Source organism: Opisthocomus hoazin, chromosome 8 (assembly GCF_030867145.1).
Source record: "Opisthocomus hoazin isolate bOpiHoa1 chromosome 8, bOpiHoa1.hap1, whole genome shotgun sequence".
Taxonomy (NCBI): Eukaryota; Metazoa; Chordata; class Aves; order Opisthocomiformes; family Opisthocomidae; genus Opisthocomus; species Opisthocomus hoazin.
The window spans coordinates 75,138,969-75,151,905 of record NC_134421.1 but is presented as its reverse complement, the minus strand read 5'-3'; the positions used below and the strand labels follow the sequence as shown (position 1 = coordinate 75,151,905).

The following is a 12,937-nucleotide window of genomic DNA, read 5'->3' as shown; positions in this document are numbered from 1 at the left end:
ACCCTCTCTAAATCCTAATCCTAAATCTAACACCTAGCCCCCCACCCCCCCCCTAAACCCTAATCTGCAATTTAATTCCTAACCCTTAAACTACCAACATTAATCCAAATCCCAAACCTGAGCCCAAGTCCAAACCCCTAATTCTAACCCCAGCCTGAACCCTAACCCTTGACCAATCCCAAATGATAACTTCAACACTTAACATCCTAACCATATTGCCTAATCCTAAACCCCTAACTGCAAACCCTCACCCTAAACCAGAGAAGTTGTGGAGTTTCCATCCTTGGAGATATTTGAAAACCCTAATGTGCTGAATCCAAACCTAGATCCTATTCTCGCCCTCCTAATTCTTCTATCAAAGGGAACCGTTCCAAGATATGTTTATTGCACTTTTTTTTAATCTTAACTGTACAAAGAAAGCCAGGTAGGTCGAAAACAATTATCTCCCCTTTACAGAGAATTCCTCTCACCCTCCCCAGTCTCCCTTCCTGTAGGTTCTGACAAAGGCACATACACTGCTGGATTGCTCTCTCAAAGAACACACTGGCTGCAGAGCCAAAAATCAGTGAAAGCATTCAGTAACAGAACAGAAACATTAAGAATAAAACACATGTGTCTGCATCTTAGTGTAGTGCTAGCATGATACATTTTTTTTTGTCTGTTACAAACGTTATAGCTGCATCTTGGCTGGGAAATGTTCCAGCAGCAGCAGCAATGACAGCTAAGGAACCAGTTTTCCATAACGTCTATTAAAAAAAATTAAAAATTCAACATCTTACAAATATTCAGGATTATTATTGAGAATGTACTGTTCACAGGCCCTGCTCCTTTATGTACATCAAGAAAATTCTACACAGTGTGTATAGCAGCTTGCTGCAACACTACTGGCAGCTACAACTTCTTGGTCATTTCTTTAATACATCAGCTGCACTTGCAAAAATCCTTTACTTTCCTAAGAACTAAAAATAGGGTTTTTTCTGTATGTCAGATGATAATAAAAATGCAGTTTTACATGTATCTGACCCATGAAACTGCAGGAGACTGAGGACTTGTAACAGCTACAGGACAGGTTCAACATTCTTGAAAAAAAAACCTCTGCTTTCTGCAGACCAAAGGGATAGCAGAGTCCAACAGCGTACGCTCATAATAATCCCCTGGAGAACTGAGCAATGTTTGCCAATACCCAGGCTGTGATACCTCTCAGAAGCTCTAAGACTGAAGACATGTACATGCCAGTGGGACCTGGAGTATGAGCCCGCCTGGCAAAACGTTGGTGCCTACTCTAAACATGATCAATTACTCTCTCAAGGTCCAGTGACAATACTGACTAAATCTGCCTTGACTTAGATGAAAGCCTAGACACTTTGTTCAGTATACATACATACAACACAGAAGCTTAAATATAAGCAAGATTAAGTCCACTCTAAAGTCTTCTTGTTACAGATCTGTAAGTTCTTTCTCCTGCACAGGAAAAACATGCCCAAATATTGCATAGGCACTCTGCTGAACTTTTCCTGCATTCTTCTGACCTTCTGGTTCTCTCTCCAGATTCAAAGGAGCTTCTGATTGTGATCTTACCCAACATTAGTAAACAAGACACAGTTTGCTCAGTTTCTATCCATGCTACATCACTCTTCCCATCATGTACAAAGACACAGAGTCATTTGTAGCAGCATTGATCTAGAGTATCAACTTCACTCCAGTATTCACATCAAGAGCAGAATTCACAAGTCACCTTGCTGAGTTGATTCTTTTGCTTCTTAGGTTTTCTTCTCAAGAATAAAAAGAAAGACCAATAAAGGATGTGCGAAGCAACAACATAAGGGGCATCTTCACATACTTCATTTATTCAGTTGTATGAGAGGAGAGTAAAAAAGATTTGATCTCTCAGGTATTTCTTCTTCTTTGGGAAACGGCGTAGCATATTTTCTCTGGTTACAGAAGCTGCTCCTAAACTGTTGACTTGTTTGGTAAAGAGTTCTTTGATCACAAAAAGCTGCAAACAGCAGCATTACTGACAGTGCAGCTGGGAACAGATTTGTTACCATCAGCCTTAAAGACTGATTTTTCTTTCAGCTCTTGCAAGCTTATGCTACTTTTGTAGAGACTACCAAATCCAAACATATCTGGTATGGACAAACATGCTGGTGTTTATGATCTAATACCATGACAAGTATAGTGGAAGTTACATTCTTTTGGTAGTCTCTATGTTGATAACAGTTTGAAGCTCTTCTGTCATACGTGTCAGAAATTCTCCACATTCCATCATCCAGTTCTGCTAGTGCTCTTCACAAAGTGTTACTTTTAGTCCATTGCAAAGTGATAATCTGGGACACAGAATAAGGAGGAAATGTGTGCCCTAAAACTTGGCCCTTAAATTTTAGGAAGTCAAGTCAAATACTGCCACCCAGATCCAATTTTTCTGAACGTACCCTGCATGTATGTGGCTGAGCTTCAATAATTGTAGAGGAACATGCACTCAGATACACAAATATAGCAGTATCTTTCTGTTCTTAATTCCATATGCATGTTTATGGAAATTTTGTTTGTTTTAAAAAACGCTATCTCTCTGTTCTGGTGTGCGTACACCATTCTGTCTATTGGCCCAGTGTTTTCTCCCAGCTTGATTTATACACTATGCCGACGGTTGTTGATCATGGCCACAATGTGTGACAGGTCCAAACTTTTCATCATAACCTCCATGAACTCCTCATCTTTCCTTGCTCCCTCCACAAATTCATCCAGAGAAAGTTCACCTGTGTCAGATACAGACAGAAGGCATCAGAATCATGCCAATACACATTTGAACAGGAAAAAGAGTAGTCTAACTTTAGAGACCACTTACTATACACACACTGTTCTAAAGCACCAAGAAGCCTCAGAGAGTCTTTTTAAGCTTATATGAAACTTCCCTGGTATCCAGGCAACTCCAGCTTCCTTTTTTTTTTTTTTTCACAGAATCACAGAATGGTAGGGGTTGGAAGGGACCTCTGTGGGTCACCCAGTCCAACCCTCCTGCCCAAGCAGGGTCACCTACAGCAGGCTGCACAGGACCTTGTCCAGGCGGGTCTTGAATATCTCCAGAGAAGGAGAATCCACAACCTCACTGGGCAGCCTGTTCCAGTGCTCCGTCACCCTCAGAGGGAAGAAGTTCTTCCTCATGTTCAGACAGAACTTCCTGTGCCTCAGTTTGTGCCCATTGCCCCTTGTCCTGTCACTGGGCACTACTGAAAAGAGCTTGGCCCCATCCTCCTGACACCCACCCTTCAGATATTTATAAGCATTTATAAGGTCCCCTCTCAGCCTTCTCTTCTTCAGGCTGAACAAGCCCAGCTCCCTCAGCCTCTCCTCGTAGGGGAGATGTTCCAGTCCCCTCACCATCCTTGTAGCCCTCCGCTGGACTCTCTCCACTAGCTCCTCATCTTTCTTGAACTGGGGAGCCCAGAACTGGACAGAGTACTCCAGATGAGGCCTCACTAGGGCAGTGTAGAGGGGAAGGAGAACCTCCCTCGTCCTGCTGGCCACACTCTTCTTGATGCACCCCAGAATGCCATTGGCCTTCTTGGCAGCCTGGGCACACTGCTGGCTCATGGTTAACCTGTCGTCCACCAGGACACCCAGGTCCCTCTCCACAGAGCTGCTCTCCAGCAGGTCCACCCCAAGCCTGTACTGATGTATGGGGTTGTTCCTCCCCAGGTGCAGGTGCTACTGTAGTTTGCTTGTTGTAATTGTACTACTATAGTTTGCCTGTCATAATTGTATCACTGTAATCTGCTTATCATAATGTGACTCAGTAGTCTTCTTGTCATTATTGTGCATAACTGTGCCTCAGTAGTTTGCCTGTCATAAACATGCCACAATAAGCTGATTTATCATAATCGTGAATAAACCTTGTAAAGTGATATAGGATCCCTAGTGTCATTTCACCTTAATCCAACGGAGGGGATCGGTGAATCCGAGTCACTCTTGTTAATGGTGTGGGGCATTTAATCACCCTTATTATTGAGGTGTGACAAACTCCCACTCCAAAATCCCACTACCAAACTCATATGGACAGAACACAGCTGAGACTTAGTACAGGGAACAAATCCTGTCATACTGATTAAGTATGATGGAAGGAGAAAAATGCCTTAGCAAAAGTCACAAGGAGTGCATTACTGGATGATAATTCATATAACATGCATGAAAAATGAAGAGGCATAAAGTTCAATCAAAAACGGAAGACATGGATGTGTCTCTGTAGCACAGAGATGATCTGAGTTGAATGACAAAGTCAGGAATCTTACCATCTCCATTCACGTCTATTTTGTTGAAGACTCGGTTGGTAAACTCTTCTGCACTAGTTTCATGATCACCACCATTAATAGCTCGAATAGCCTGAAAGAGCAAGAATAGGAAACACAGAATCATAGAATCATTAAGATTGGAAAAGACCTCTAAGATCGTCAAGTCCAACCATCAACCTAACACCACCATGTCCTGAAGTGCCATATCTACACATTTTTTTAACACCTCCAGGGATGGTGACTCCACCACTTCCCTGGGCAGCCTGTTCCAATGCCTGACCACTCTTTCAGTAAAGAAATTTTTCCCAATATCCAATCTAAATCTCCCCTGATGCAACTTGAGGCCATTTCCTCTCATCCTATTGCTAGTTACTTGGGAGAAGAGACCAACACCTGCCTCCCTACAACCTCCTTTCAGGTAGCTGTAGAGAGCGATAAGGTCTCTGCTCAGCCACTCTTCCCCAAGCCTGTAGTGTTGCATGGGTTTGTTGTGCCCAAAGTGTAGGACCTGGCACTTGGCCTTGTTGAACTTCATACAATTGGCCTCAGCCCATCGGTCCAGAAGCTGCCTAATGGCTCCCAGAACGATAGACTGATTCCACTGCAGCCTGTCAGTGTAGATGCAGAAGACGTCATGCCTGGTACTTTCCCCATACAAATGAACTGACATCATATGAAAACACAGCAGACATCATGAGGCCTTACAGTTAGCACAAAGGGAGCATAGTTCTGGAGCATAGAACGAGCAGTGAAACCCAGAGGATGATCCTAAATCTGCTTAGGCAGAGGTTAAGCAGTGCAGAAATGGCAGAATCAGGATCCACCTAACTGGTCCACTTTCTACCACCCTATGGTCCACCAAGCCAAATAAACACTGTCAAACACCCTCTGCATTTGACATTATGAAATTCCTTTGTTATATGCTGTGGTCTTTTATTTCTATTCTTGCTTTCCCTATTTCCATTTATATACTGCTCCATGTGCATCCTGCTTCTCCCTAAAGCTCACTGGAAATTCATTTTCAGCTTTAGAAAGTTTAAGCATTTTTCACTGCTATTTACTACAATTCACCTTATTCATAAACATATAGTGCTGGGTTCTCTTTTCTTTCCATGCCTAATTGTTTTCTTTGTTTAAGGATGTCCACAAAATATGTGATTCATATTGATTCTAAGACTATGCATTTTCTATTTTTTACCATCTGATATTTGCTAAGTTTCTTCATTCTTTTTCAAATGACATTTTACTAAAACTAAGTATCACCTCAGCAACTTCTGAGGCTGCCAAAAAACCACTGAACTACACCCACAAAATTCAAAGAACAGTAAATTGGTTGCCACCAATTATTGCCCATGAGACTCATTTCTGAAGACCTCCGTGTTAAACAATTACTATCTGTTGCTTCACTGTGATGTCTGAGTATTTCTATTGCAAGTTATTTGTAGGAGGCTGTATATTATTACAGTTACTGATTTGGTTTGGTCTCTTCAATGTCCAGCACTGAAAGTCATATTCAGATGAGAACGCATTACTAACGTCTTATTACTGGTTTTATTTGTGGACAGCTCAGATTTCAAATCTTTAACAAATCCATTTTCTGACCTTTCTTATTCAGAAATGTAAATTACTTTGGGTTGCTGAATCTTTTCTGCATCTTTCTAGTTTCCCAGTCTCTACAGAATAATCTGAACTTCCATCATAATTCATTCTGAGATACTAATAAGGTCATGTTTATGCCTGTAATTCCAACATCTTCCATCATAGCTATTTGCACTCAATCTTTTCCATTGACAGTCATTCTTCTTCAAACTTCTGGCAAAAATTTGCCAGAGTCAGAAATGTTTTATTACATTGACATTTAGGAGCTGTTGCTAAAAAGTAAACTGGGAGTAACTCTCTACCTACTATTCACATGGGGAAAAGAACATACGATGGACACATTGCAGAGACTGCAACAGAAAGTCATGGAGACTGAAATCTTCGAAAGTGCAACTTAGGTCCTAGGCAGTTAAAACTATTTTATGGAGCTAACTATGCTGTAACATATGCTGTGGTGGTGAAGAAGAGTCTGTCAAGTCTTCTTAATGGACTATGAGATTGTGGGGAGTTCTGCTAAGAGAAAGAATGCTGTTAAAAAAGGCCTCATCCATGATCATCCATATGGGGAATAGCAAAAGTCTTACTTTTGTGGTGGAATTTCTCTTTAAGGAAAAAGGAAAGAACACAGACCCCTGGAGGCTCACCTTAATGATGTTGAGCAACTCATGTCGATCAATGCAGCCGTTGCCATCTACATCATAGAGCTTGAAATACCACCGCAATTTCTGCTCCATCTTCCCACGAAGAACGAGGCTGAGGGCAGCCACATATTCCATGAAGTCAATATATCCATCCTGTGGGAAAACGAAAACCAAATTGTGACAGGAACAAATTGAGGGAGTTATGGCTCTGGATCTGTTTTACTTTATTGCTCGTTAGATTCACAGCTAAAAGGGAAAGAAAAACAAATGGCACAGACACTTGGACTTAGGAAAATACTTTAGTACACACACATACACATACGTGCTCTTTCTCTGGCCACCTTTAAGATCTCCTAAATACCCGGATTCCTAAAGTTATAATCTATTACATGTGTATGCTACTCTGTGCTCACCATCTGCAGAGATGGAACCTGTCACTCCTCATGACCAGTGTGAACGAACCCCTCTCTGTCTACCAGAGCTGACGGTCTATGGCCTGCTGGGGGAGAAAATTGATCCAGAGCCCGGGCTACAAGAAAAATGGAAGGTAATTCTACCTTAGGTTTTCTGTACTAGTCTGCTTTGTCTTTGTAGGAAACAACTGCTATTTCAGTAAGCCATAGATCTCTTCTCCATTCTTGGGAAAAAAAGTAACTGAAGACATTTTTTAAAATACATAGAACATGATTTGACAGCTGGAAAAATTTTTCTGTATTTAGGTTCTTAACCAATCCATTTCTTGAGTTTACAAAGAAACTCAAAAAGCTTATTTCCTCTGCAAGAAATATTCCAGAAAGTATAGCTTCATAATCCCTAGATTTAAGACTGAATAAAATTTGAAACAGCTAAAAAGAAATAACAAATAAACTGCATATTTCTGTCAAAGATTCTGAATAACCACTTCAACAAATTACAGAGCACGAAATGAAAACTTCATTTATTGAGGTGTTTAAACAAAGTCAGATGCCTTTCTGGGTGTTGTGGTTTAGTTCTGGCTGGCAACAAAGAACCACATGGCTGCTCTATCGCCCTTTCGCCTGGTAGGGTGGGGAGGAGAATCGGAAGAAAAAGGTAAAACTCGTGGATCAGGATAAGGACAGTTTAACAGAACAGCAAAGGAAGCAAACAGTAACAATACCGATAAAAAGAATACACAGAACAAGGGAATACACAGGGCAATTCTCACTGCCAGATGCGCAGAGTGCTCCCAAGCAACGATTAACCTCTCCCCCAGCTAGCTCCTCCATTGAAAAATGAGCATTGAATACCCAGTTTGCTTCGCCAGTTTGGGTCAGCCATCCTGGCTGTGTTCCCTCCTGGCTTCTTTTGAAAAATTAACCCTATCTCAGCTGAACCCAGGACACTGGAATGGATGTAAATGTATGCAAAAGGCAAATGTATGTGGACCAGCAGAGCACTACTGTTTTACAGCAAGGATCACAACTTTTTAAAATATTAATTCAGTATCATTGTAGTACTCCCTTTATGTGAGTTTTTCATAACTTCATTGAGCAAAGGCACAGAAGACAAAGATAACCAGCTCTAAAGGTGGGAAGGACGGCATGATTTCAGTTTATAAAATAACTCTATTGAAAATTTCTCTTTGTCCTCAACAGAGATCTCAGAATCTGAAGGTCCAGAGGGCAGATGATTCCATCCATTATCAATGTCGGTATTACTACAGGGTGGCTGTTCCTCTGGGTCCTCTTATTCCTTACCCTTGTTTATAAAAGGAGCTTAGATTAAGTGGCTAACTATTAACAGGCTAAGATTAACTGATGTAGGTCCAGCTCCACTAGTTGTCACACTCTTACTTCATTCCCGTTGAGATCACTATCACTTTATTTAGGAGATAGCTTTTTATCTTTGTATGACCAAATTTGGATTTGAGAGTCTTCTTAAAACATTGTTTACTGCATAACATGGGGCTCACAGGAGAACTTTGGAATGTGTAACATCCTTGAACAAATTTTAAAGTGCTTAAACATCCCAAGAAATGACAGAGGTAAAGGGAAAAACTCGTGCAAGAAGTGTTGGTTTAGTTTATAAAACTGCTTCTCCTCATTATCATCATCCTGGGCACAGAGAACTTCAGGATGAGAAAGGACATTCTTTGAGATTTGTAGTCATTTCCAGTCATTACATCCACCACAAGACCTCAGCTGCCCTAATGGAGCCTGGTTGCTCCTCTCTTACCTTTAAGAATTTTTTAATATTCCTTAGCGTTCCTTAACTCCTTATGCTTTCTCACGTGTTGTCCAAACCAATGTTTTTTGCTCAGTCCCTAGGCTTTGCTTCTTCAAAGCCAGCGCTGTTATTTCCCAGCTGTTTCACATGTCTCCGTTACTAGTTCCTCCTCAGCTCACACACAGTTGCTCCAGCCATTTCAGAACCTCGCAGCAGAGAGGAAAGCTGAATTTTCCCAGGCTGCCATAAACCCAAACTTCTCTGTCATTGAGATTACAGGCCTGCAAGCATAGGCTTAAGTACACGTGGATAAAAAAACAGGCAAAAGCAAGGGGCATTGCATGCTTAAAGGAATTATTGGGGTTACTGTTTCTTGCCTTGGAGACAGCCAGTGGTCACCTGTCACAGTGAAAAATACTACCTACTTCCTAGCTACTGCTATAGGCTGCATCTCCTAGCACTGAGGAGAGCCACATAGATTGTCTGCCCATGCAGTATGAATTTCAGCTGCCAAATACTTGGAAATTATGTCCTCTGAATATTATTATGATTTCCATTGTGTTTGATTCCTGTAGTCTCTACTATCTAATACAGATATATTTTTGAATAATAAGAACATGTAAGAATAAGAATAATAGTGAAATCTCCTTTCATTAGTATTTTGTTAGTCAAATAAGGCCAAGTCAATTAATACACAATAAGGAATTCTCAAAATTCAAAGATGAACTTGCACAAGGTAGTTAGATAATAAGTTCTTATTACCTATGGTTATGTTAACTATGTCATTATCTATGCACATTAATTTGGTCCTTGCATTTAGCTACTTTATGTTAGTGTCGCTCAGCAGCTTTCCACGCCAATGTTTGTAAGAGAAAACCAAGGACTCTAAAAGTCTAAGAGGTGGTTCACTTTTAAGCAGTACAAGGCAGTTAATTTACTTGCCGGAGAACTCACCTTGTTCATATCAAACGTGCGGAACATCTGCTCAATGTACTCATTGGCCTCTGGATCCAGCCCTCGAAGCCCAAAGAACTGTTTAAATTCATGCTCCGTCAGCTGTCCAGAAGGACACTCCGTCATGAACTTTTTGTACCAGTGGTGAATCTCAACAGCCTGCAGATCATCCACTGTGGAGCTGCTATTGTTCCCCATGCATATGCGTGGTCAGAAAAACGATGCTACAGGAATGAGCCTCTTCGTCCTGTTGCTCTCACAGCACTGCACGTCTGCTGCTGTCCAGTTTCAACATTAGTGTCAGTTAAGTGAGGGATCTAACTTTCCTCAAGCCAATTATAAATGTTAATCTTCTTAGAGGCTGATTTACAAACCTGAAAATTTCAGTGATACAGACAGTCTTCTTAGAATGGAAAGGAGGTGCAAGATAATCTAGCAAATCACTGCTATTTCAGGAACCAAATCAGAAAGGGTGAGAAGGTTAATCAGACACTGGCATCAGGAGCTATACTGGTTCGGTACACTACCCTATTTTTAACCTTGCTATAATTATACATGAAGATAATATGAAAAGGCTACAAGATGTGGGATTTGAGGTGAAGTAAAGATCACCCATCATAAATGTTAGGCTATGAAGGAAAAAACACATCTACACACACACACAAAAGGCCACAGTGGAACAATGGCAGGTGGGGGAACCCAAATAATCCCCTGACCTGACTAATCCCAGAACCACCATGGAAGTGCAATCAACCCATAAAAGGCTCATCTGCACAAACAGGAAGGAGCAAAAAGAGACAACCACAGGCTGGGAAACCCAAATAACCCAGTAAGAGAAACAAAGCCTCTCTCCCGGCTCCTTCTATGTCTGTAATAGGGGAGCCACCAGCCACATGCACCTGGAGGTGACACCCATCACAATGAGTGAATGGGAGAGGTTGTCAGAGTGCCTTACAGACTGAATCATAGAATCATAGGTTGGAAAAGACCTCTAAGATCGTCAAGTCCAACCATCAACCGAACACCACCATGCCTACTAAACCATGTCCCGAAATGCCACATCTACACGTTTTTTGAACACCTCCAGGGATGGTGACACAACCACTTCCCCGGGCAACCTATTCCAATGCCTCCATTTCTTGTCGTCCCATTGCTAGTTACCTGGGAGAAGAGACCAAGATCTGAGTCACTACAGCTTCCTTTCAGAGGAGATCCTAAGCGTCTCATCACAGTTACTGCAGGGACTCATGGTGTACACGTCTGTTTGTATGTTGGTGTGCACAAGGGGGTCTGTACCAGCAACTGTAGTGGGACTGTGGGCTCTGGGGGTCTGGCATGTCCAGGTGCCAGCAGCTGGGAGACCAGGCATCCAGAGCCAGTTACTGGGTAGACCGACTGTCTAAGCCCAGCTACTGGAGCGATCTGCATTGTGCATATGCGTATATTTACCACTGGCAGATCTTCATCCTGATCAGCCAGACAGTGGGACAGGATGCAGCCGTCGGTGCTGTTTGTGTGAGTGCTGGGTACTTCTGTCTGTTTCGCTGGCTGGGTATGTATGTATACATGTGTTGTATACATGTGTTTGTTCATGTGCCTACTAGGAACACACTCAGCTTTGCAACTAGCTGGACCTGGGCGCACGGAGCTGTAACCGTCTCGCCTCTATGAAGCCACCAGATCTGGCAACTCCTAACAACAGCACAGATTAATCAAAGGCAATCACCATCTTTACTTAGGAATGGTTATCATTCCAACATTTTATCCTCACAAACCTGTATATGTTAAAACACAGTAATAGCTTATCTTTGTAGTGTAATTTACAAAAAAAAAATAAAACCCAAAGCCATAAATATTTTATAACAAAACAGAGATGTAGTATTAGATCCTGAAACAATGAACAGTGCTTAACAGTCCATGTAACTATCTTTGTGGCCAGCATCATATAACAATGTAAGCAGTACCACCTCAAAATCACTTTCTCAAGAGCATATTAAATCAATGCAACAGGACTATGTATCACGTTTCAGCTGCTTATACTGAAGCTGCAGACAAACATTAAGACCATTAAAAATTATTTGTGTTACTGAAATGTAGCGAGATACTAGCATAACTGAGCCTTGAAAATTATGACCATTAATCCGTTTAAGAAGGACAGTACGTAAAGGAGATGGAGCGTTTCTATTTCTGCTAGACACCATTACTAAACATTCTCAAACTAAGAACTCAAGTGTTACATTCAAAATATTGTTTAAGTACAAAGAGGAAGTATACCTTATATATAGAATCATAGCTGATAGAATGGCTTGGGTTGGAAGAGACCTTAAATATTATCTAGTTCACACACACACACCCCCCCCCACGCCATGGGCAGGGCCACCTTCCACTAGATCAGGTTGCTCAAAGCCCCGTCCAACCTGGCTTGTTCACTGCCAGGGAGGGGGACAGCCACAGCTACTCTGGGCAGCCTGTGCCAGTGTCTGACTACCCTCACAGTAAAGAATTTCTTCCTAATATCTCATCTAAATCTGCCCTCTTTCAGTTTAAAACCGTTACCCCTCATCCTATCGCTCCCTAATAAAAAGTCCCTCTCCAGCTTTCTTACAGGCTCCTTCAGGCCCTGGCAGCTGCTCTCAGGTCGCCCCACAGCCTTCTCTTCCCCAGGCTGAGCAGCCCCAGCTCTCCCAGCCTTTCCTCCCAGCAGAGGGGTTCCAGCCCTCGCATCATGGCTGGGGCCTCCTCTGGCCCCGCTCCCACAGCTCCAGCTCTGTCCTGTGCTGAGGGCTCCACAGCTGGACACAGGACTCCCGGGGGGTCTCAGCAGAGTGGGGCAGAGGGGCAGAATCCCCTCCCTGTCCCTGTGCCCACGCTGCTGGGGATGCAGCCCAGGGCACGGCTGTCCTTCGGGGCTGCCAGCGCACCATTGCTGGCCCACGTTCAGGTTTTCATCCACCAATACCTCCAGATGCTTCTGCACAGGGCGGCTTTGAGCAACCTGATCTCGGGGAAGGTGTCCCTGCCTACGGCAAGGGGGTCGGACTAGATGACCCTTAAAAGCCCCTTCCCGCCCAAACCATCCCGCGACTTTGCAGCAGTCAGGGCGCTACCCGGCACCACGCCCGCACGAACCGGGCCGCACCCACACTCCCAGCCAACTTCTCGCTACACCCCAAATACTATCAGAAAGCCTCGTCTGATTGGTTGCTTCCTTGCTATTGGGCGGGTCCCCAAACCCTATTCGGGATTGGTAATTTTGTGCCATGTTGCAGG

General features: G+C 42.8%; 1 protein-coding gene across 1 annotated transcript; it reads right to left on the bottom strand.

Annotated features, from left to right (window-relative positions):
* Positions 1-1,366: 1,366 nt before the first annotated feature.
* Positions 1,367-10,048, bottom strand: LOC104335540 (guanylyl cyclase-activating protein 1-like). Its single transcript, XM_009941277.2, has 4 exons — positions 9,668-10,048; positions 6,530-6,679; positions 4,287-4,377; positions 1,367-2,756 (listed from the first exon to the last, which is right to left on the bottom strand). The coding sequence occupies exons 1-4, from the start codon at positions 9,863-9,865 to the stop codon at positions 2,629-2,631; spliced, it is 567 nt and encodes a 188-aa protein (XP_009939579.1). The 5' UTR covers positions 9,866-10,048; the 3' UTR covers positions 1,367-2,628.
* Between the last annotated feature and the right edge of the window lie 2,889 nt (positions 10,049-12,937).